Source organism: Cygnus atratus, chromosome 3, assembly GCF_013377495.2.
Source record: "Cygnus atratus isolate AKBS03 ecotype Queensland, Australia chromosome 3, CAtr_DNAZoo_HiC_assembly, whole genome shotgun sequence".
NCBI lineage: Eukaryota > Metazoa > Chordata > Aves > Anseriformes > Anatidae > Cygnus > Cygnus atratus.
Window position 1 is genome coordinate 35,509,008 of NC_066364.1, and position 23,270 is coordinate 35,532,277.

The 23,270-nt window shown below is 39.3% G+C and overlaps 1 protein-coding gene across 1 annotated transcript in view; it reads left to right on the forward strand.

The window, feature by feature from the left end:
• The window catches only part of BCKDHB (branched chain keto acid dehydrogenase E1 subunit beta), a 124,926-nt gene extending 110,492 nt beyond the window's left edge, over positions 1-14,434 (forward strand). The window contains exons 10-11 of the mRNA XM_035559541.2: positions 8,655-8,807; positions 14,106-14,434. Of these exons, the coding sequence (XP_035415434.1) occupies positions 8,655-8,795 (141 nt within the window). The 3' untranslated portion in view covers positions 8,796-8,807; positions 14,106-14,434. The remainder of the gene's footprint in view (positions 1-8,654; positions 8,808-14,105) is intronic.
• Positions 14,435-23,270: the final 8,836 nt, after the last annotated feature.

The following is a 23,270-nucleotide window of genomic DNA, read 5'->3' on the forward strand; positions in this document are numbered from 1 at the left end:
ATAGTAAATCCTTGCAGTCGCTTCTGGCACGTTGAGCTTAACCAAGAGATGCACTTGCAAAGTATTTAATCATGATTAGAATCATGATTTAGATTTAGATCATAGATGATCTAAAAGTACAAAATGTGATTATATTGGTAGGGTATTTCAAGCTTTGTGATTAAATGGTGTCGGATGTAAGTAGAAGTCAGATGATCCTCACTGAAAAATCTTAACAAATGTGTATTATATTGCTTGTTCATGAGGGAAAATGACAATCTACAAATGTTTTTACATATACATAATTTTATGCAGGCACTTTAGCTCCGTTGATGTTACTTGGATTTTTTTACCCATGTTAACGTATGTTAACGTATGTAGTTTGCAGGATCATGGACTGAAGAGATGAGTTAGCAATGCCAACTAATTAAATAAAGCAAGTATCTTCAGATACTCTTGGGGCATTGTAACAGTCTATGGGGCTTAGGGCAAGCTTTTAGAAAATATGTGGTCCTGGTACAAAATAGTCATAATTGCCACTGGTCTGAAGAAACTGCAAAGTAATCTTGGGATTTACTATAGAATAACATAACGTCTAGTGAACATGCTGTGAGGTTGTTTGCTACTCTACAGAATAAGTAACTTCTATTTGAAGAATTTGGTTATATATGGGATATATGAAGTATAGGGTACGTAATTTGTATGAGAGGCCTTAGGTAAGGTTTTTGTGAAGCTCTGCTACCAGGACTACTAAGTCACTGACCAAGCGTGTAGTCCCAGCAGCTTCAAGTTAATACTGCTGCCATGAGTGTTTGTTGGAGTGGTTGTGTTGTAAACTTGACAAAGGGAACTTTAATAACCCAATGCAAGGCTGGTGTTGTTTGTTAAGATTATTACAGTTCATTTGTGAAGCTAGCTGAAACTAAATTTGAAGGTAATTTTCAAAACAGTGTATGCATGAGAACCCAGCTCCATCAGACACGTTTCTAAGATAACTGGTGTTGTCTTAATGCAAATAATGAAGCCTCAAAAGATGTAAAATAAGAAATAAGATATTCTTGAGTTCATATAAAATTTCTCCATGTGTAACAGGGCTATATTGCATAAATGAATAGTGATGAGACCCTCTGTAAAATCTAAGGTAGACAAACTTGCCATTTAGTGTCTCCTGTCATCCATAAACTATTGAAGCTAGAGAAGTTAATTTTGGTTATCCCTTTCTGAAATTACAGAACTCTTTACTGCTTATGAAATATTCACCGTGAATTTAATGCTGTTTTGCCTGTGAGCAGTTCATTTCAGTGTGTGAGCTACAAAAGGTATGACTTTACAAAAATAATGCATATGGATTTCAAAAATTAAATTCAGCTCATAGGAAGGACACTGTCCTGAATTTCTGGTCAAATCTTCTTTCAGAATATTTACAAGTCCCAGAGGTACAAGTGACAATGAAGACAACATTATCCTCATTTGTTTTCCCTGTCTAATTATGCACATTCTTTTCTGTGAAACGGAAGTAATGAGCTTGACAGAGTAAACTGGTTGTTTTTTAATATAAAGCAATTGCAAATGGTCTGGAAAAATATGCAACATAAACATGTTTCAGTGACTTAAAGGAATTAAAACATCCTTTCAATGTCATTAGTTTCATCTGCTAATGATGTGCTAAGAGCAAAACATGGAAATATGTATCTGCAACGTATCAAGGATTACGGAAAAGTAATATTGGATTCTTTTTAGATAGTGACTTTCCAGAAAATGTTAATTTAATATTTTATTTTATTTTTATTTTATTTTTACTTCTGCATGATAGAAAAAGAGTCTGTATTAACAGCATTGGCTTGTTGGTATGGAGCCACACCATAGTTGCTGTAGTGATCTAACATCATCTTACGGGACTGCAGTTATGGTCATGGCACCAAATGTTGTATCCTGCCTGATGGGAGCAGTTTTGAAAATACTTGATTTACTACATACAGATGTTTTTGTTCCTACATTTCATATTGTCAGAGTTACTTCCACTTATATCATCTTCATTTTACATTGCTTGCAATTTAAACATCTTTTAAACATCTTTTTGTTCAAATTCATTCAGCATTTATTGGGAAAACTTTTAACTATGTGGTATATGGTAGAAATCTGTTTTCTAAATGTGTGTGCGTTATAAATAAAAGAACTAGATATTACTCAGTACCCATGTCCCTGTCCACTGTACCCCCCACAATCACTGTATGTATTTCTTTTGATGAAGATGATATTTAAAGCAGACATGCTGCATGCTGTCCCTTTCCTTTCTGGTAAAGATCTTAATACGAATAAGTCATATACCAAGCTTCCTTTTTTATTTTATTTATTTTATCTTTTGATGAGTATGATAATGCAACATCTCATAGATGATTTAAAACAGGCTGGATTAAGCTTTCCTGTTAAAATGCTGCATTGTGTTTTATTTATCTGGATTCTAAAAGTACTGTGGTCAATAATAATATATTCACTGTAAATAGATTCAATGCTCATTAGAAATAGATGAAGTGAATTCTTTATTTTAGCGTGATGGATTTAAGAGGAATATGAATTAATTGGAAATAAGCTTGTTCATTTGATATTATAATACTTTATCTTTTATATTGGACTTCATCTATAAATATTGTTTTACACACACACACACACCGGTGCTTCTTTCTGTTTTAACTGTTGATCTACTTCATAGTAAAAATGTTATCTATTTGGAAATCATGAAATACATAATTTTAGCAGCAAACTATTTGTATTTGACAGGATATTAATTATGTAAATTCAAAGAACTAGTAAGAAATAAGCATTACAAGCCATGCTAAGTTATAAAATAATTGTTTTAACATGATCTCATAAAAAGCAAAAAACTTTTTGATAGAATTAAGCATTAAAAAAATATAACTGCAGAGTTCTTTGAGGAAAAAAATGTATCACTATTGCAACTAACAGGAGGAGATTTATATAGTTATTTTTAGTCGAATATGACTAAGCCATTTGAAAAAAAAAAGCTCTCTAAAACTCAAACCAAAACAAACATGTCTTCACTTCAAAATGTCTCATGGGTGTATAGCACTTACACAGCTCATAGAAGTGACTGTTCAGAAGTATGTAACACACATATGTTGTCAAAGCATATTCTGTTTAACAACCTTCAGAATCTGGTGCTTGCAGCTGTCAGGGAAAGTACTGGTGCTATAATTGAGATATTTGAAAACTGGGGAACCTTTCTGATCTTGAAAGTAAACTGTTCAAATTAGTGTATTTTCATAAGCAGAAACCGAAGAAAGACTTAATCTGTACTTAGCACTGATGTTGCACGAAATCCACCTTTTATGGAACTGGCTTTTATCAACTGCCTCTTTGAAAATCTTTGTCTAGGTTTCAATGTAAATAAATAAATAAATGAGCTCATCTTGCTAATTACTAGCCTAGAGTGGGATTCGTTTCATTCTTACAGTAGTAGATAATACACGGCTGAAAATTTGTAGAATTTTCCTTCTGAAATATTATTTGAATAAATACTTAAAAAAGATAAATCATTGAATATTCTACAGATGGCAAAATTCAAAATTCTTGTTGACAGAAATTTCGCAATTGAGTTAAACCTTTGCAACTGGTCACTGAGTTCTTGGGTCTAAATTTTGCAGTTATTGTCTGCAGAAAAATAAATAGTCTTGCCTCAGAATTTTCCTACAGTTTGTCTTATATAATTGACTTTAATCTTATGTTGAGTCTTATTTTTATTATAACAGCTATAACGCCAAAAGAAATATTAAAGCTCCATCCAACTTGGTCTATTCATGTTAGTGTTTAAAATTGATTTTTTTTTTGTTTGTCGTCTTACAGAAACTGAACTCCTGTACTGAAAAAAGGAGTTGTAAAATCATTGTTGTCATATAGCAGCTCTGTAGCCATGTGATAATGTTTAAGCTCTTCATCTTTTCTGAGTATCTGCAGTGTCACAAAATAAGAATAGCATGGGAGAGACTCCTGGAACATAAATGTTACAGAAATAATTGATTTTTTAACAAAAGTTTTCCCAGCTTAGAGCATATTCTACAGAGTAGTAGAATTAAAATATATATTTATATAAATATATATGTAAAAATCCTAATTTTAATCCTTGTAATAACCATGCCTTCTAAGCATTTTTCTCTAACAAAAATATTTCAGTTGAAATAATTCAGCTGAATTTTGGAATCTAATAGATGTTCTAGTAACGAGTGTGACTTTTTCATACTGCTTTTAAAAATTGAACTTTAAAGCATTTTACACTGAATCAGAAACCCCATACCTACTTTACTTCAAAAACATTTACCTTTAAGATTTTTAATAGTCTTTCTTGAATAAGCAGAGCCTTATTGAAGATTTTAAGCTTGCATTCCTTTACAGTGCAAGAACACTTCAGGCAGTACCAGCTCTTGTATGCCCAAGTGGTATGGAGAAAATCTGTTTAAAATGTAAAATTTTGATCTTCTATCATTCTTTTAAACACTACAACGTACTTGTGCTGGTAGGCTTGTATAATGGATGTCTTCTAATTACTCCTTAAAAAGAGCTGGATGTTTTATATTTAATATACTCAATTATATTTCTCTACAGTGTGGTTGCACAGGTGCAAAAAATCTGGCACAACAATCTGTACAGCAGATGAGGCAGTATCGTATTCTTCATCAGGTGGCCTGTTGTTTCTCATGCAGTTTAACTTTCAACAGAAGCTTTGAACAAGAATCCATATAAGATAGGCTATTTGATGGGCTGATCAAAGGGAAGATGAGTTAGAAATATGTCCACAGACTATTTTTTGTATTAGCATCCAGCTCTTGCTAACCCTATGATTCTTCTGAATATAATGCCATCTAATGAAGAGCATCATCTCATTTCCTTAGATTGCAGTTGTTAAATGAATGCCATCAAGCTGCCAGTTTCATATTCTGTAACTACGTGAAAAAGTTTCCTTTGCTTTAAATTTAAAGGACTCGACTGAATATATTGTTCCAGAGATTAGAACTGATTCCAGAGGTAACACCCCATGACCTGATAAATTATGTTAGTTATATTTTAAGCAAAACTGGCTCCAAACCTAATTATAGACCAAAATAATCAAAGGCCCCAGAAAAGACTTGCTGGGTATCTAAATGTATCTAAAGCACTGCTGATAAAGAAGTAGTATCTGCTATCAAAGCAGCCTATATGTTTGGGGAAAAAAAATAATACTGTCTCCCTCTAAGTCAGCTTATGATGAAATTTTCTTAAGCCTGTTTTCTGTGACTGTTCATATGCAAAATGTGTGGATTTGTGACTTTTTTGGGGGGAGGGGGACCAAATACTTAGCGTATGGCAGGAATATCGTTGATTCTGTATGTAAATCCAGCTATCCTACAATAAGCACATTGAAAATTGTGAAAACATTAACCTCATTATGTTTTGAATGAGAACCATGATGCTGAAGTCAAGTATTTTTCAAACTCTTAGCAAGATCAAGACTCTTGCCTCTTTACAATACTTCTACATTGTAAAGTAAAAGTGCTGTAATCTGCATTTTCTTGACTGTTTTCAGGTACCTTATTCTAATAACTTTATGCTCCACTTTATGGATTACAATTTTATTTACAGTCTTAAAAACAAACAAAAAAAAAACTTAGAAGCATTTCTTTGCAATTTGGTCTTGCCAATATTCTTGCAAATATTGTCAGTAAATCTGTAGATCAAGTAATGTCAATTGAATCATCTTCCTTTTGCTAGGTCCGCAGCATTTCTGTTTCTCATCATTGACTTTGTGGGATTTATTCCAGGAAGCTCCATAACCAACACATCATCTGACTCAGACACTGCATTCATAAAATATATGCATCAATAATCTAACAATCCTCTGTGAAATAACATAAACATGTCTATAGGATTTACGTTATGACTTTAGGTATGCAAGGTAAGGAAAAAATACATTGTAAGACTGATGGTACTCTGAAAACTGTAAGCAGTTTATTCAGGATATTGTTAATGCAAATTTTACCAATCTTCTAGGAAAATTACTTTTCTAGGAAAATTACTTTATTACAATGTGACGTTCTTTGTGTGACGCTGTTATAATCAAAGTCACTTGGGTGTGAAGCTTCTTGAAAATGTGTTGACGTCTGTCAGGTGAGGTGTAAGTTCGTTCCTTTATGGGTTTGGCTGGGGGTTTGGGCCTGTTTTTTCTGCCTCTGAAATACTTAACTCATACAGTGGAATCCCTTAGATAAACTTCTACAAACACACACCATTACCTCCAGAAAAACAATACAAGAGAGTTGTGCATACATGTCAACACACAGACAATAGCCCAGACAGACTTGTAGATTTCTTCCACCTTTGTTTTTGGATGGTATCTGACAATACATCAGTCTGCTCATCTCAGCTTCTCTCTCTGACTTCTTCACAGAGGCAAGGCAATCCACATAGCTCTGGAAGCTGTAAAAGTTTCAAAACTTTTGTATATACTCAAACTGAAAGGAATTGCTGAGCTTTAAAAACACATGAGATTATTTGGAACAGCAGTTATGGGCTCTCCATAAAGAAAAAAAAAACACAAGTGTAGTTCTGAAAAGTCTTATGACTTCATTGGTATTCTGTATTAAATAAAATACAGATAACTTCCATAAAAAGGAATACTTGCAAATATTTTACGTGACTTGGCTTTGCATGATGAGATTAATATTTACAGCCAAGCCTGGGGGTTGATTCAGCGGAGTATAGCACCTCGCCAGTTGCAGACAGTATTTCTCTGTTAACGGGTTGGGCTACCGAAGGTACAGGGCTGGTCTCTGCATGGATGCCCAATGTATGGGGAATATTGCAGTGAATATTTTCAGTGCACTGTAGTGAACTTTCTGTACTTTATTTGGGATGGGCCATTACCACAGAGCTGGTTGTGACATTAAACAAAGATCTGTCCTGTGTAGTGATGCAGTGAAAGTCTAAAAGTCGGGTGTGGAACTGGGAGCCTGTGGGTCTAGAATACACCTGTGTGGTTTGGTGTAGTCTCATGGGTGGTCTGGGTTGGCAAATTTTTATGGATTTTCCCAAAGCTATTGCTTTGTCTTATTTGGCAGTCACAGCATGGGAAGTAAAGGCTGATTACTATCAAAAATACCCTTGCCAGCAGGTTGGGGTGCTACATCATGATCAGTCTCATGGACAGGTAAAGGATTTAATACACTCTGCTTCCCAGTATTTTGTACTAACATGGATCTTTCACTTTACAAGTAAAAGCAAAGGTGAGCCTGAAAATGGATCTCAAAAAATCTTGTTACTGGTTGCATATATCTTTACCTCAGACCCATTCAGACTCTGAAGCTTTCTAGGTGGGTTAGTTTGCTATTAAATGTGGCAACGGTGTATGCAATCTCACAGCCTCCTGAATATTTTGCTCCCATCAACTTCAAATAAATACGTCCATTCACACTGCATAGAAATGGTAGCTGGAGAAAAACTATTCATGATATGTTATGAGTACCTTCTATGCTGCCATGTATCACGATGTACAGAAAGCATAGTATGTTAGAGTTAGGCTGCCACTGATTGCAAGGCAACATTCATTTAAAACAGTTCATCAGTTTGAGAACATACTTAGCACTTTGCTGCTGAAAAGCACAGCTGTTTGACTGTTTTCTTTGTGTACCTGGTAGAAAAAGACTGGTAGATAATACGTTACCTTCTATTTTGTTGAGCTAAGTACAGAGGAAGTTGGCCAGGATGTCTCAGTTGCTACGATCTGTAAGGGAGAGTCCAGGAAAAGACGTGTTTTGTCTCTTCATTTGTCTGCTCTGGAAAGTGGACACATATGCTAAAGATGTGGGGGAAAATGAGACGATAGTCAGCGTTGACATTGATTTGATCTGACAAGAGGTATTACTGCATCCACTTTTTGCCAGTTGTCATGGTCCATGTCTTCGCTCTCCTATTTGAGACCCCACTGTATATTTGGTTATTAAAGCTAGTAACACTTTACACATATTTCCACAGGTTATTTTCAGATTAATGTGGTGCAAAGTTTGTGCCTTAGTAGGCAGAGTAAAAAAACGCTCTCAGTTGCCAAATCTGATTTCTGAACAGAACAAAAGTTGTGTGTATTTGTGTAGAGCATAGATTTGACTCAAGTGTTGGAGATGTGGAAATCCATTCAAGTTCAAATTCATAATTTCTGCGACTGCTTAACACTTCTCAGACAGAGCCTTAATTACCTAAGGGTTCAAAGAAGTTTAAATATGATGCTTTTGTATCCAACAAATAACGTGCACTCTTAAGTTACGTAATTCTTCTGTTTGTTTAAAAGTGGCACAGGAAAGAAACTCTTTAATCCTTTGTTCCTAAAATATTTTTTTTCTTGGCAGCATTTTTCTGGATGTATAGCAGATGTACTAAATATAACCTGCATACAGTTTAATGCAGCACACATGTAGAAAATGAAAATAACATTAATAGAAAACTGTTGCTTTAATATGGACCTGTGGGCAAAAGGAAGTAATGTTCTGGTCTGGAATACTTATGCTGTGATATAAATAGAAGGTTTCAGTTTCCAGGACTGTCAGTCTGGCAGAGTTCATTTGACCTCAATTTGTGATGCAAGACTCCTGCAAATAATGGCCTCACTAACATTTATTCTATATTTCTGTTAATAGGAGGAATGCTTTCTGAATTTGGAGGCTCCTATTTCAAGAGTCTGTGGCTATGACACTCCTTTCCCTCACATCTTCGAGCCTTTCTACATCCCAGACAAATGGAAATGCTATGATGCTCTTCGAAAAATGATTAACTACTGATCAGTAGTTCAGGTGAGAAATGATGTCTTACGTTGATAGTTTGCCTGTAAAACATTCCAACAGGGTGATTGCAAGGTACTGCTCCTGTATTTTCTTTAACAAGAATCAAATCATACAATCACAGAATAGTTTGGGTTGGAAGGGACCTTAAAGATCATCTATTTCCAACCCCCCTGCCATGGGCAGGGACACCTCCCATCAGACCAGGTTGCCCAGGGCCCCATCCAACCTGGTCTTGAGCACTTCCAGGGATGGGGCATCCACAGCTTCTCTGGGCAGCCTGTTCCAGTCCCTCAACCTCTCAGTGAAGAATTTCCTCCTACCATCTAATCTAAATCTCCCCTCTTTTAGTTTAAAACCATTTCCCCCTGTCCTACCACTATCTGCTCATGTAAAAAGTTGCTCTCCATCTTTTTTATAAGCCCCGTTTAAGGTCACAATGAGGTCTCCTTAGACCCTTCTCTTCTCCAGACTGAACATCCCCAGCTCTCTCAGCCTGTCTTCATAGGAGAGGTGCTCCAGCCCTCATCATCCTTGTTGCCCTACTCTGGACCTGCTCTAACAGGTCCACATCCTTGTTATGCTGGGGGGCCCCAGACCTGGATGCAGGGCTCCAAGTGGCGCCTCATGAGGGCAGAGCAGAGGGGGACATGGCTTTGGGCCTTCAGTCTGAAAAGTGTCTAAATATTTTTTTAGTAGTGCCACGGAACTCAGTGTTTGAAATGAATTACCTTCCTTAATCAATCAGAAAATAAAATGTCTTATATCCTGAAAAGTAAGATCAGGTATATTTAAAGACAGTTATTTCGTAGGCAAAGCATATTGTTAAACTGTATGATTTTTCATTCTTCAGGGTTGTATTGTAATCCTGTGAGGTACTAGTAAGTCTCGATCTACACTGAATATAGGCACTGCATTACAAGCATACACAGAGCACTGAAAATGTGTGAAGCATTTGCAATGTTTTGCAGTTCAATTCAAATATGGTTATAAGGCTTATATTTAATATTGACTCTAATAAACAGTCTTCTGTATAACTTTTAGGTAATCTGATCACATACAGATATTTCTATTTGCAGAGCCCTCCAGGCATCTAGTCTGTGAAGTAATTTATTTATATTATGTGTTCATTAATCATAGTCTGTATTGTCTTAGTCTTTGATTTCATTCTAATATCATACTAAGAAGTATTCATCTGCGCATTGGCCAACCATGACTTCAGAAAGTATTGGGTGGTGTTCTCATAAAACTTTGTGTTTAATGACCAAAGTTTAATCATCAGGAAATATATCAATCCATTGTCTTCTGAATTTCCTTTAATTAAGCAGATCAAGTAGCATAGTTTTTGAGATTAAGACTCAATGGGTCTTGTACTTCTAAACCCAAAAGAGAAACAAAACCAAAACCACACGAAAAACAACTGTCCAGTTTGTTTCTGGAATAAGGAGGTCCTGTAATACCTAAAGGGAATTTGTAGCTGCTGACACTGAAGACCACGGTCCAAGGTAGGCCCTATATCAGGGGCGCCCTCTTGTGTCCACTTTATCTATACGTAAAGCTGTGAATTAAATTAGAACCCGGCAGAGAAGGTTGTCAATACCTTAATGTTAATCCCATTTGTACACACATTTTCTTTCAGGGTGACTTTTTGCATTTCACTATCTTTGCTTCCCATGATAGCTGAAACTTGAGTTCTTGTATGTGATATGGGAAAGCTACCAATGAGGCAGCGTCTCTAAAAAATAAAGTAGTTTCACTTAGAATATTTCTCCAAAATCACCCATTATTGACATACTGCAGCATTTCAGGCTTAAAACTGAAGAATGTTGTAAACTCTTTTGTAGAGGTAAATGATGTCTTTTTCCCAACAATTCTCCTTGCCTTTTATCTGAGTTGAACATATTAAAGAGTTATTTTATTTTCATTTTGCACCTCAGTACTGCATTCAGTGAAGCTGTCCTAAAGAGAATGAGAAGTCTGTACTCTTTCAGGCAAGTTACTGGACCGTGCTAGGTAGCCTCTAATTTTTTCTTTCCAAACCAAACCCAAAAGACCAAATATTCTTACCGCTATGTAAACAGAGGGAGACAAAACAAGGAAAATGGGTGGTTCAGAGGCTTAATTTAACCCCCTACCTCCTACACAGGATGCTAAAGTGAGGGATGTATGAGAAGAAAGAAGTGTGATTGCAGTGAATTTGCACACAGTCCAATTTCTACACTTGAAGTTTATGCTAAATTTTCCTGTGAAGGTAGTATTGACTAAAATTTGGAAAAGTCACCTGCGTTATTTGTCTGTGTGCTCTGCTATGCACTTGGTCTTATGTGCTTGTCCAACACAGCGTTTCAGTTGATCTCCATTCCACCATCTGCTCCTCAGAGTTTGCATGTAGGGTAGTACCTTTATGTCTCTGAGGAATGGAAGCACTTGTTCTAGCATTTTCTGCTTCTTGTACTCAGTGTAACGTTCGTTAGTGAGGTTACTTGCTGTCACTCTGGACTGATGAGGTTAATGTGTTTTCCAAACCACGTCATATACAGGAAGACGGGCACCTCTTCTCAGAAGTGGTGCTACAGTTCCTGTGGACTCGAAGATGACCATAGTCTTCTGGATGTTGGAGAAGTTGGGCCCCTTCTTGTCCTACTGCTGGAGAGAAAGGGGAGTTAGTAGTTCCCTGTGGTGGAAAGAGATACAGGATTGGCTTTTGAGTTACAGAAATGGCAAAGCTGGCAAAGTTGTTGCTTTACTTATGTTCCAAGTCATTCCTGTGAATACAATGTGCTGGCATGTCTGGCTCTTTTCTTGTTTATTCCTCATAATCGGCATTTTACTAGAACCTGCTTCATCCATTGCTTTGAGGCAGGATGTAGGGGAAAAAAAAGCAAGTGATAAACAAGCTGTCAAATACATCTGTGGCACATATCAGATCGTCCTTTCTAAGATGGCCTGACATCTCTTTAGTTTGATAGTGAAGTTTCGTTTGAAATGACAGAGAATTCACTCACTACGTTGTGTCTGGGGCTAATGCAGGGTCGGAAGCTGGATGCTACAGTCAGTCATTTTCGAACATAGCCTTATTATCTTAATGTATACTTGGTTTTATTCAAACTGTGTTGACAATGTCTCACACACACATAGTTGCTTGTCTTGAGGTTGACAGTACAGATCATTTTCCTGCTCAAAGATAGTTTGACAGCATGTACTGTAGAGCTTGCCAATGACAGGCAAGAGCAAAATCTGTATCTTTCAGCAGCTTCGTAGTTATTAAAATTTATAGCTATGTTAGCTATAAGAGAAATAGCTTCCAGGTAGGCAGCTGTGTTCCAGACAACTCTTTGTAGTTGGAAGAAAAGATAAAGAGAAAAAAAATCAGTGAGATTAAGATGGATACACATTTCCTGGATAGCTGGAATGGTGTCTGTGCTCATCTGGGGAGGAAAAAAAAAAAGAGAGAGAGAAAAAGAAGAAACAGAAAGAAGAAGGCAACCAACAAATGTTATAAGATACACTCTCATGGTACACAAATATATTGAGGGGTGACTGTAGCAAATAGCCAAGTGGTTTTCTGTTACCTTTGCAGCTTTTTCAACCACATCTGCATATTCTGGTTTATTGTCAAATTATTAATTTTTAAGCTGTTAACAGTTCATCTGCCTAAGAGTTTGTGTGTGTGTGTGGTGTGTGTAGAGACAACATTGCTGTTACAAATTCAACCTCTAAAATTATCACGATCACACTGTTAACTTCATTATGGAACTATTTTTTATGGAAAATTTAAGCATGGTGGTTAAAGGTTAAGTGATGTTAGGGAATGAAAGGGATAGATTTGAATTTATTTATTTTTATTTTCAAGCATGTATTTGAGGTGTTGTCAATCATAGAATCACAGAATATCCCGAGTTGGAAGGGACCCATACGGATCATCGAGTCTAACTCCTGGCACCACACAGGTCTACCAAAAAATTCAGATCATATGACTAAGTATACAGTCCAAACGCTTCTTAAAGTCCAACAGGCTTGGTGCCGTGACTACATCCCTGGGGAGCCTATATTGTCAACATCCAATATATTTTGCTCAGAACCAGTGCTCCAGTTGGGAGAGGCTTGCAAATGACAGCAACGCTTGCCCTTTCTCAGCCAGTAAGTTGTGCTGGGAATCAGGAAGGGACTTCCTAAGTTAGATACTTAGGTTAGTAGCTATTCTTTGCAGGCAGTTACTATTGTCCTTGTTTTAGGCAGTACTTCATAAATGTTAACTTTGAGGCACAGGAAGAATATAACTCCTCCCCATTTGATGAATAAAATGAGAGACTATGGAAGATAACTTCTTTTTAACCTGAGACTAACAACCAGTTGTATATTTTCAGCACAGAATCCTAAATGTTGCAGGCTAGGCAGCTTGCCTTTCATGCTGCACCATCTGCAACCCATAGAATGAACAACCTCCAGAGGCTTGAATAGAACACAGCATTCCTGGTTCATAATGTTTTCCTGCTGGATGGCAAAAAACATGAAAATGGCCAGTAAATCATATCTTATTCACAACTAGGGAGCAATCCAAATAAAAGATAACAGTCTTACTAGTGCTATGAGTTAAGATAGCTGTTGCAAGACTATACGTAGGGATTTTAGTCTTTCATTCAAACCTTCCTGAGAATCCATGCAAGATCAGGAGTGATTTATATATATATATATATTTTAAACAACAACAAAATAGGAAAGGTATTGACTACAGTTGTTTTACAAGACCCCTCATGACTGTAATAGCAGATGGATAGAATATCTCTTAGAGCTTTAAAAAACAACACACGACTCTACTTATACTAGAGCAGGATGGAAGATAATTCATCATAAAGTTTTTGTACAAATGGTAGTAATTAGTATTGTCATGACACTAGCCATCAGTTGCAGCATTTCTAATTTCTGTCTACTTTGGCAGCTTCAAATTTTTGATAACACTTTTAATACATAAGTAAACATCTTGTTAAATTAGCTTATTATTTTTATCTTGAATTAAGTGGACAAGGATGGCGTTCACATCACATCTGCATAGTTAGCCACACTGGAGCAAAACATCTCAAGTGGCTCAGGTTTAAGAACTTTCTTTCTTTCTTTTCATTAATGGTTAGAAATGGATTAAGTCCAAATGTATGCCTGATAAAGGAAAACTTTTTTTTTTTTTTAATTTTAAATATACTAGGGAGGACATAATAAATTTTAAAAGTAAGATTACCTTGGAGAGTGTTGGGTGTTTAAATTGTGGATATTATGTTCAGCCTTAAGATCTGTAATTTCTTTTATCTTCTGCAGAGACGAGAAGAAGAACAGGAAAATACTGAAGTCTTCTTCATAACTCTCGACACTAAGGTCTTTCGGTTTTGGAATTCACACAGAAAACTGTTTTTTCTGAACTCAACTGTTCTTAATATTTATCTTGGTTAATTTTCAGTAAGTTCAAATCCTCATTAATTAAGAAGTCAGTGATGGACAGGTGATTGCTATAATAAGTGGTGTCAGATGTATTTAAAGATACTCCAGATGTTCTATGAATGTTAGACATTGCAATACTTCACTAGGTTAAAACTTAATTGTGTAAATATTAGAAGTGGGATTTTATTCAATAAAACATATTATGCACATGTTGTCTCTTGGTTTTGTTATTGTTTTGGGAAAACCCAAAGAAGCTATTTGAATGCAATTGTATTTTCAACAAAATAAATCTTGGACAGCCAGACCAACTTGTGCATTTGGTCTGACTGAGACCTCCTTTAACCTGTGCCATTAGTTGCTTTTCAGTAGAGTTGGCTTCATGTAAAGTGGTCCCAAATATTGATTTTCCTTTTTGAAAGGGAAATAAAAACTCCATTTTTTCTTGAGAAGGGAGGAGAGATTTTGTTGCTTTGTTGTTATAGTTGAGAAGTTCCATTGCTCCACCTTAATGCAATATCTGTTTTTATTATTCTTCATCTCAATGTGGAATGTGTCTGCAGGTGAGTGATTTTTTAAAATGTGGTAACTTGTCCAGGAAAGGTAACAGTACACTACCAAATTCATGCCGGTGGTGGGAGGAGAGGCACCGCGTGTAGCATTTTCTGTTGGTGAGGACACAGGAATGCAAAATTGTCAAAAAGACTCTACAATAAAATTAGACATGAATGTTTTTTCCTGTGCTAATATAAAGGGCACTGAATGCTCTGAAGTGCAAAAAGAATTCCAGCCTTTCTGGCTGAGAGCTTCTGAAGTCAATGGATGTTTGCTTAATTTTTAATAATGTCCTTTTCCATTTAACAAGTTAAGGACAGAGGAAAGATGCTTGCTATGGAAGTTGTCCTCCCTTGTCCTGCATTCCAGGACTGTTCAAAGGGCAACAGAACTTCTAGCACAGTAGTTTCAAAGCCTATTACTGAATACTTTTGGTATCAGCTTTGCTCACTTTTCCACCACCTAAACTTAGATTTTTTTTTTTCTCCCAGTATAAATCAGTTTAATAATGTGTTGCTTCTTATTTTATGGGGGAAGGAATGGAGGGGTGGGAAGAAGTATGCCAGTAGCCAAAAAAGCACATTTCTACTCTTATTCAGGGGGATGTTGCAGGGAGAAAGAAGAGTACTTTTGTACACAAAACTGTTCAGGGCAATTCCCAAGATGATGGATGAAACACCCTAGAGAGGAAACTCAGGAGGGTGACTTCACTCTGATTGTCAGTAGATATTCCCTCTCCTTTCTTGTCCATCGTCTGTTCTGATGAATTTGAGGGTTGTTAATCAGGCAGATCCACTCAAATCCAGGGGAAACTGGACCTTTGGGGCAACACTTTTGATTATGGGTGCCAAAGTGCATGTGCCCACGTCTCTGAGTGGCTTCTCAGGGCTACTAGGCAACTCTCATCTCACTCTCCCAAACCTCAGGAGCAATCCTTGTAGAGTAGTTTGTTGTTCTAAGATGGTGCAATGCTCGCTTTCCAGCAGAACTCGATTCAAAGATCCATCTTCAAAGGACATGTAGAGATGGAAAGTGCTAAATTACAATTTTTTGAGGTTCTCCTGCCGTGTTGTGTAAGATTCTGCATTCACAGTTCACGTGCTCCCTACAGAATCCCACATTATCCTGCTGGAATGAAAGGAGGAGGAAGACATTTTGTGATAACACAACTGAAAATTAAGCTATTTATTAATGTTTCTGGTAAAATTGACATTATCAGTCAAGTCTTCTGTAAGTGTCTTCTGCCTGTATGTCTTTTGTAAATGCTGTGCATAGAGTTTGTTAATTGATTTAAATACAATAGGTGCATTATGTATTTTATATTTTTTCTGCTTGATGGAAAAATTTGCTTTTTATGAAGAAAAATGACTTAAAATATTTTTCTTTGTAGAAAATCATGAGATTTTTTATTGTGTCTTTTAAAAATGTGTAATTACTATATTTCAAAGCATTTAAAGTAGATACAGTACTGACAAAGTGCTGTCTTAATAGCCTTAATACTATAGAACTTGTATTCGTGGTTTTCATAGATACAAGCATTTTCTAATTTATTGCAGAGTTTAAATTTAAGTTGCGTGTATGGGAATACAGAAATAATATATTTCTCAATAAACAGAAAATATTTGCTCGTAAGTAGACTACTACAATCTGCTTGGGGCTAGTTTTTGTGTTTTCAGTGAGTAGTGATGTGTCACTTTTTAATAGTGTAAAAACTGTTCCTTTCTCCTCCACATTGGATAATAGAATATTTTTTTTTTCCTCGCAAAGATGATCAATATTGTAAAAGACGTGTTGTTCCCACAACCCTGCCTAGATGGCAGCATGCACTCACGTAACCTGTCCGGGGTGGTGGCTGTTGAAAGAGTGTTATGGAAAAATAATATATAACTCTAATCGGAGCGGAAGGTGTGTGCTGTTACATACAAATAACTATCTCATTAAATTCTTCAATAATAAAATCCAAAGGCAAGTCATATTTTCTGTTTTTTAATCACTAAAGTCTCTTAATGAGCTTAATTATATTATGCAAAAGATGTGACGGGGAATATTGTCTGATTTACCCTGGACGGTGGTTGTTTCGCTATTAGTAACTCATTTTAAAGCAAAAATTGTGTCATCACTCCTTGCTGTTAGTCCAGAAAATTAGTAATCTATCTAGTCATGCTCATTTAATGCAAATTGCTGGAAATAATTAATGAACGCAGTTCAATGCTGGGTCCTGAGACAGCAGACTGAAATTCAAGGCAGACATACGTAGCCTTCATGGGCTCACAGATTTATTAACTGTGGTAAAGGCTTGTATGCTTGTCTCCTTTCATATAGCTCAGACTTTTCTGCCATAAAAACTTTGCAGTAATAAACAGTGCACCAGTTAATAGTATAAATAAATAAATCATTCGAGGTGTTCTCCCTCGTGGAACTGTGCATTTTTTAGGAGAGGATTGCACAGTAGCGTGTTTTCACTGTGGTAGCCATGGGTCTTGACACAATGACCTTCCCCTCCTATGGTCTGATAATCAATTCCGAGCTCATGAATCTTTTCAGACAGCTCTCCTGCTTCCACACCTAAAAAATGGTGTTCACAGTGCTCTGGTGTATTGCTGAAGCTCTGTTCTAGCCACATAACTTCAGAGGCAGCAACTGAAAGGCACCCATTCAGCAAGCTGGCAGAGATTGTTATCACAGCAACTCATGGGGTTCAGTGAGCATTATATGCTCATAACAAAATAAGCTGACATAGTCTGTAAGCTCTGCCAGATTTCAGTAGACCTGAAATAAGGATGCAATTCTTTTGTAGCTCTTTTGCTGCCTAGCAGCTCTGCAAGATACGTGTGTGTTAGATACAGGAGATGTACATCTGACTTCAGTATAAACAAGATTTTTAGAACTTAATTCAGTTGCTTATGCTTTGGCGTCAATTACCATTTGAGACACCCTAGGGTATCCTGTGGGGTCTCCAGCTGCTGCTTCCATAGGTCTTATGTGATTTCTGCCAACCCCATGTGTATCTTGGGTGCCTTAGGGTATCTCAAATGGCACTAGATGCCTGTGTTCAGGCATATAAATGGAGCCCTTTGTTTTCTGGGACTTGGATAGCTGATGTCTGACTATTTTTCTGTGAGCTTGCATAAAATGCTAGCACTGAGATTGGTGCGTGCCTCAATTTTCAAAATAAATTGCTCAAATCCCCAGCAAGTACACAAGGTGGGATACGGGACGTTGTGCATGTGAAAGAAAGGATTGTCCTCGGGGTGATGGGCTGTTGCTGAACTGGGAAGTTAGTTCCTGTAGGAGAATAGTTTAGAGCAAAATTCCAGCACTGCAAATGTCCCCTGGCTGCAGTTAGTGGCTGCAGCTCTTCAAGCTTCTGCTGAATATCTGAAGATAGCATTCATGACGGACCTGGTTCAAGTTCAGCGAAGCCACGAGCAACAGTGGTGATTCAATGGGAGCTGAGGGCACTGCAGTCCCATTGCTTCCTGCTGGAGCTGTGCGTGGGATTCAGCTCAGCGTTAAGCCACCTATATTTAAGTGTCAAGATATATGTGTGTTTGGCTGAGCGGAGCAGTTGAGCTAGCTGGTAAGTGTTTATAGGGCAGTCTGACTCACTCTGTAGGCTGAAATGATTGTATTGACTGCCTCAGGTTGTCCGTGCCAAAATGAGTGCCAAATGAGATGCTGTAAGGCATCCTGCCTGGCCATCAGCTGGTACTTTAGAAGGGTTCAGATTTTCCATAGGTCCTCAGTCACACCTGCTAGCTCAGATGCTTCTTGAGTCTCAGACATCTCAACCATCATTGTTAGATGCTCGTGTGGGCAACAGGATACAATTCTCAGTGGCTGTAATGGAGTCACAGCCCAAATATGGATGGTGTTAGATGTTTAACTTCAAACAAAATTTCCCATTCCATGCTTTTGGCAGAAGGAGAAGGGAGCAAAGAAGCAGCACGTGAAAGTGGATGCTGGGGCCATGCAGAAACTGGTGCAAGAAGCTGGGAAAAGACTGCCTGTCCCTCAGTCTACTGCTACCAGCGTGGTGACCTAACCTGTATGTAATGTTCTGTTAGTTGTCCCCAGCCCTGTACCAGAAGGAACAACAGATGGATTTGGTCATTAGTCTATTTTCACATTGCCAGTGCAACACTGAATCAACCCAGCTTTGGGTTTACATTACTTGCTTTGAAATGATTGTATGTTCTTCAGTCACCCTTTTTATTTTAGCCTGTCTTGGGGAAAAAATAAGCCAAAATAATTATAGTACATTAAGGGCAGAAACTTCAATCTGTTCTTGCTCACGTAGGTCAGCAGATAAGTATGCTACAACTGACAGTAATGTGGCACCAGTGTTTGAAAAGGATTCCCTGTTGATTCCTGTGTCTAATTAATTAATTTTATATGATAATTAAATCATTCCTGTTTTACTTGCACTCCATTTGCTTGCAGCTGAGTACTTGCTGAAAACAGAAATTGTCTGAATTTATTACGCCAGCGGTTGCACTGCTTTTAACAGCTCTGTGGTATCTGAGCCACCTTAGCTGCAGTTTTGTGCAGTCCCAAGCAATTTTGAGCTAAGTGACCTGGGCTGTGGATGGATGATTTCCTTCCAGCCATTCCACTGCGGCCCTTACCAGCCCCCCGACTTGCCCAGGTGATGTGGCGGTGCAGGCAAACATGGGGGTTCCCCTCCAGGCCGAACCTCTTGGGTTAACTCAGGCTGTGAAGCAGGAGAGGCAGCTCATGCTTGGCCGGGACTGGCCCTGTCTCTCCCAGCAGGGAACCTGGGTGGTGGTGGAGGAGCATGGCCAGGGCGCTGGGCTCTGCCTGAGGGAGCCGGTGGGGACAACAGGCCCATCTGCTGCTTCTGCCCGTGAGTGTCAGCAGGATACTCCTCTATACAAAGGCAGTTTGGCTTGCCAGAGCTCTGGCATAAGCCAAATGGATAGTAAAGCCATTGTCCTCTTCCTCAGTGTCTCGGACCTTGCTGAGGTCCGACTGGTGAGGGACAACGTCAGTCTGCAGAGCGACATCAGTATCCCAAGTCCCTTTAGTTTCACCCCAGGTCAGGCAAGGAGCACTCATACAAACTGTTCCTCCACCTGTGCTGCGGCAGTGATACTGCGTGGTGACGCGGGGACGGTGACCTTCAGTGGGTGACAGAAGCAATCTGCACAAGGGCACGCTATGGCAACGCAGGCAGCAGCCTCACGGTGCCTTCCTCCTGCAGCTGAGTCAGAGCAGCCTGGTGCTCAGCAGGCAGGAAATAAGGCGTGACGGGAGACGAATCGAGGAGCCAGCTCATCTCTGCAAGCTTGGAGACGGTGCTTGGCTGGCCTTGAGCAGCACATCCAGGTGGTGGGTCTCAATGGCAGGTGTGATGCGATTGCACAGAGGAGGCATTAGGGAGAGTTTGCTGTTCAGTGGCAACGGGCACTGAATTACTCAGCACCTGCACGCATTTGCAGTGCAGCACCACAGCTTTCCATGTGCTCGGATAGCTCAGCTAGCTCATACACTATTTTCTAACCAGGGGGTTGCAGCAAAATAGTTTTGTTAGCTTTTTTTTTTTTGAATGGCTTGTGCAAAAAGATGGGCAGGGTGCCCCCAGGAGGACCCACGGCTGCAACCCAGCACTGTAGGCTTTCCTTGCCCACCCACCCTGGTGCAGGGCCGTGCCTCAAGTCAAAGCAGAAGACACTTGAGAGATATGTGTCATATTAGTGTGGTTTTGGCTCTTTTTTTTTTTTTTTTTCAAATCCAATAAAAAAAGCAGCAAGCTTGTGCCTGCTGTGACGCAAAAGCCTGCTTCTTGACCTCAGGGGTGTCCAAAGATACTTCTTGAGATAGCAGTGAGGCGGTGGAAGAACAAAGCGCAACCTTGTTCAAGTGCACCTTGAACGGCTTTATGGCATCTCTTGTTGTAACCCTCCATTCCTGTGCTTTATTCACAAAACACAATTTAACTTGGGAAGGAGAGAGTGGGCAGGTTGCCATTCAAGTGTTAATATCTGCAGAACAAAAAAGAATATGGATGAGGTTAGAGTAACCATAATTGTTATTCCTTTCTAGAGATCTTTTCTTGCCCCTCCACCCACCTCTTCAGTTAGGTTTTCCCCTCCCTTTCTGCCTACAATCTAGCTACTTTTACTACTACAACACTTTTAAGCTTTTAAAGTGACTTTTATCTCATTTTCTTGTAAGAAAACCAACAAGGCTGAGAGAGCTGGGTCTGTTTAGCTTGGAGAAAAGAAGACTGAGAGGGGATCTTATCAGTGTGTATAAATATCCGAAGGGAGGGTGTCAACAGGATGGGGCTGGACTCTTCAGTGGTGCCCAGCAACAGAACAAGAGGCAACGGGCACAAACTGAAACACGGGAAGTTCCAGCTGATTATGAGGAAAAACTTCTTTACTGTGAGGGTGACAGAGCACTGGCACAGGTTGCCCAGAGAGGCTGTGGTGTCGCCTTCTCTGGAGATATTCAAAACCTGCCTGGATGCCATCCATGCAACGTGCTCCAGGTGACTCTGCTTTGCAGGGGGGTTGGTCTAAATGATCTCCAGAGGTCCCTTCCAACCTCAGCCATTCTGTGATTCTGCATCACTTACTGAGCTGTTCCTCATTTGGTGTTTGCTCTGCTTGAGTCAGAGGTGGCTGCAGCAATGGCACATGGATGTCGGGATGTCAGAGACCAGCCCTGCAGAGCAGAGATGATCTGAAGCCACTGCTTTCTTCAACTGTCCCTTGGTCCTTTTCTCGCCAGCTTCGTCCCATGCCAAGATCAACCCATGGCTTCCTGCAGCACAGGCAAAACTTTGCTGCTCCGCAGTGGGGCTGCTGGTCCTGGTCCCAGCCCCTTGAGAACCGGTGGTTCATCACATCATTGCAGGAATTACCTTTGCTCAGCCTGCTGTTTTGGGGAAGGGATTGCTCAACCTCTTAATATGGTTAAAATTATCTCAGTGGAACATAGGTGCTAAAGCAAACTGCTGTGTGTGTGTGTATATCGACACATGCTCACTGAAGTACATGACACTGCTCTTGAATGAATCTGGCTCCACAAGGCTGAAGTTCAAAGTGTTTTCCCAAAGAAGTTTGATTATTTTTATTTTTAAGGAAAAACAGTCCTCAGGTTTTAGTCATTTCCTTCTGCTGTGTTTGTAACATCTGTCTGTGCACATAGACGAAACCTTACAATCATTCATCAAGGTATGAAAAATGGGGTCATTTCCTAAGTGGGTTCTTTGGATTTATTTGCTTATTTTTCAACCAGCGGGAACAGTTAAATTAAATTGTTCTTTTATTACCTATTCATGGAGCTCTTGAGTCCCTTTATTAACCGGTGTCGTGCTGAGCAATCTGCTAGCCAGGCCTCTCCAAGGCAAGTCCCTTGCAGTGAGGTGAGCAGTGGGTGTGGATGCTCCTGGTGCATTACCAGGGAGCACAGAAACCTTAAATATCTGGTGAATAAAGTGATGGCTGTACTGTACTGCTCACAGTATGCCTGGAGAAACTCATTGCTTCCAGCCTAGTCGCCATGCCTGACAGCCATCTGAGATGCTGGCTGGGCTGGTGTAGGTCCTGCCACCCCACCACGTGTCCCTCTGGCTGGGGCAGGCTGCTGAGGAAGGTCCAGCTTGGAAATGCTCCCATGTTTTTCCCTGGGAATAAGTGGTTCGGGCCTGGGCCACCACCAACATGCTCACTGTCAACACCGTCCCCGCACACCCACCCCATTAGGCCAGGAGCATTTCAGGCTCTTGTTAGCCCATCACACATCTCTCCTTTCCAGAGCTGTGTGGGTGGCCACTCTTCAGCCTCACCAGCCTTTTGTCTCCTCTGCCCGTGGTGGAAGGGCTGAGGTGTCCCCTGCCTGGAGGTGGAGGCTTGTTTTTTTGCCAGCTCCACCAGGAAGGAGCAGGCCGAGCCCGGCCCACGGCTCATGGATGTTCCCCAGGAGGCCTCCCACACTGGTGCACGGCTGGGCCAGCCGGGGCTCTTTGTGTGCTCCTGAGGGGCTGGATCAAAAATGATCATAAATGAAGATTTGTGGTATTGGCCCCATCTGGCTGAGGTAGATATGCATGAATTTTAGGCGGGTGGCACAACGACTACTGACAGCACGTGCATGTGCTATATATATATTTCGGCATACAGCATGCTCAAGACACCTAAGTATCATGGAGGAAAAAAAAAAACAACAACAAAACATTGCTCGTACTTGTTTAAGAGTCTGTATATAGTCATGCTCTCTAGCTGTGCCCCATTGTCTGAAACTAGGTGTTCAGAAAGATCTCAGTCAAGACACAAGAAAGTGACAAAATGTGGTGAAGGCTATAAATCATAAACTACAAAGCAGGCCCACATCTTGCAACAAAAGCCGCTTTATTCAGGAAAGGAAGTGCACTTAGGCGTAACTTTAAATAGCAGGCATCAGAAAAACTCTCTCAAATTCTATATAATTTGACATAATTAAATGTAGGTATTTCATCCGACT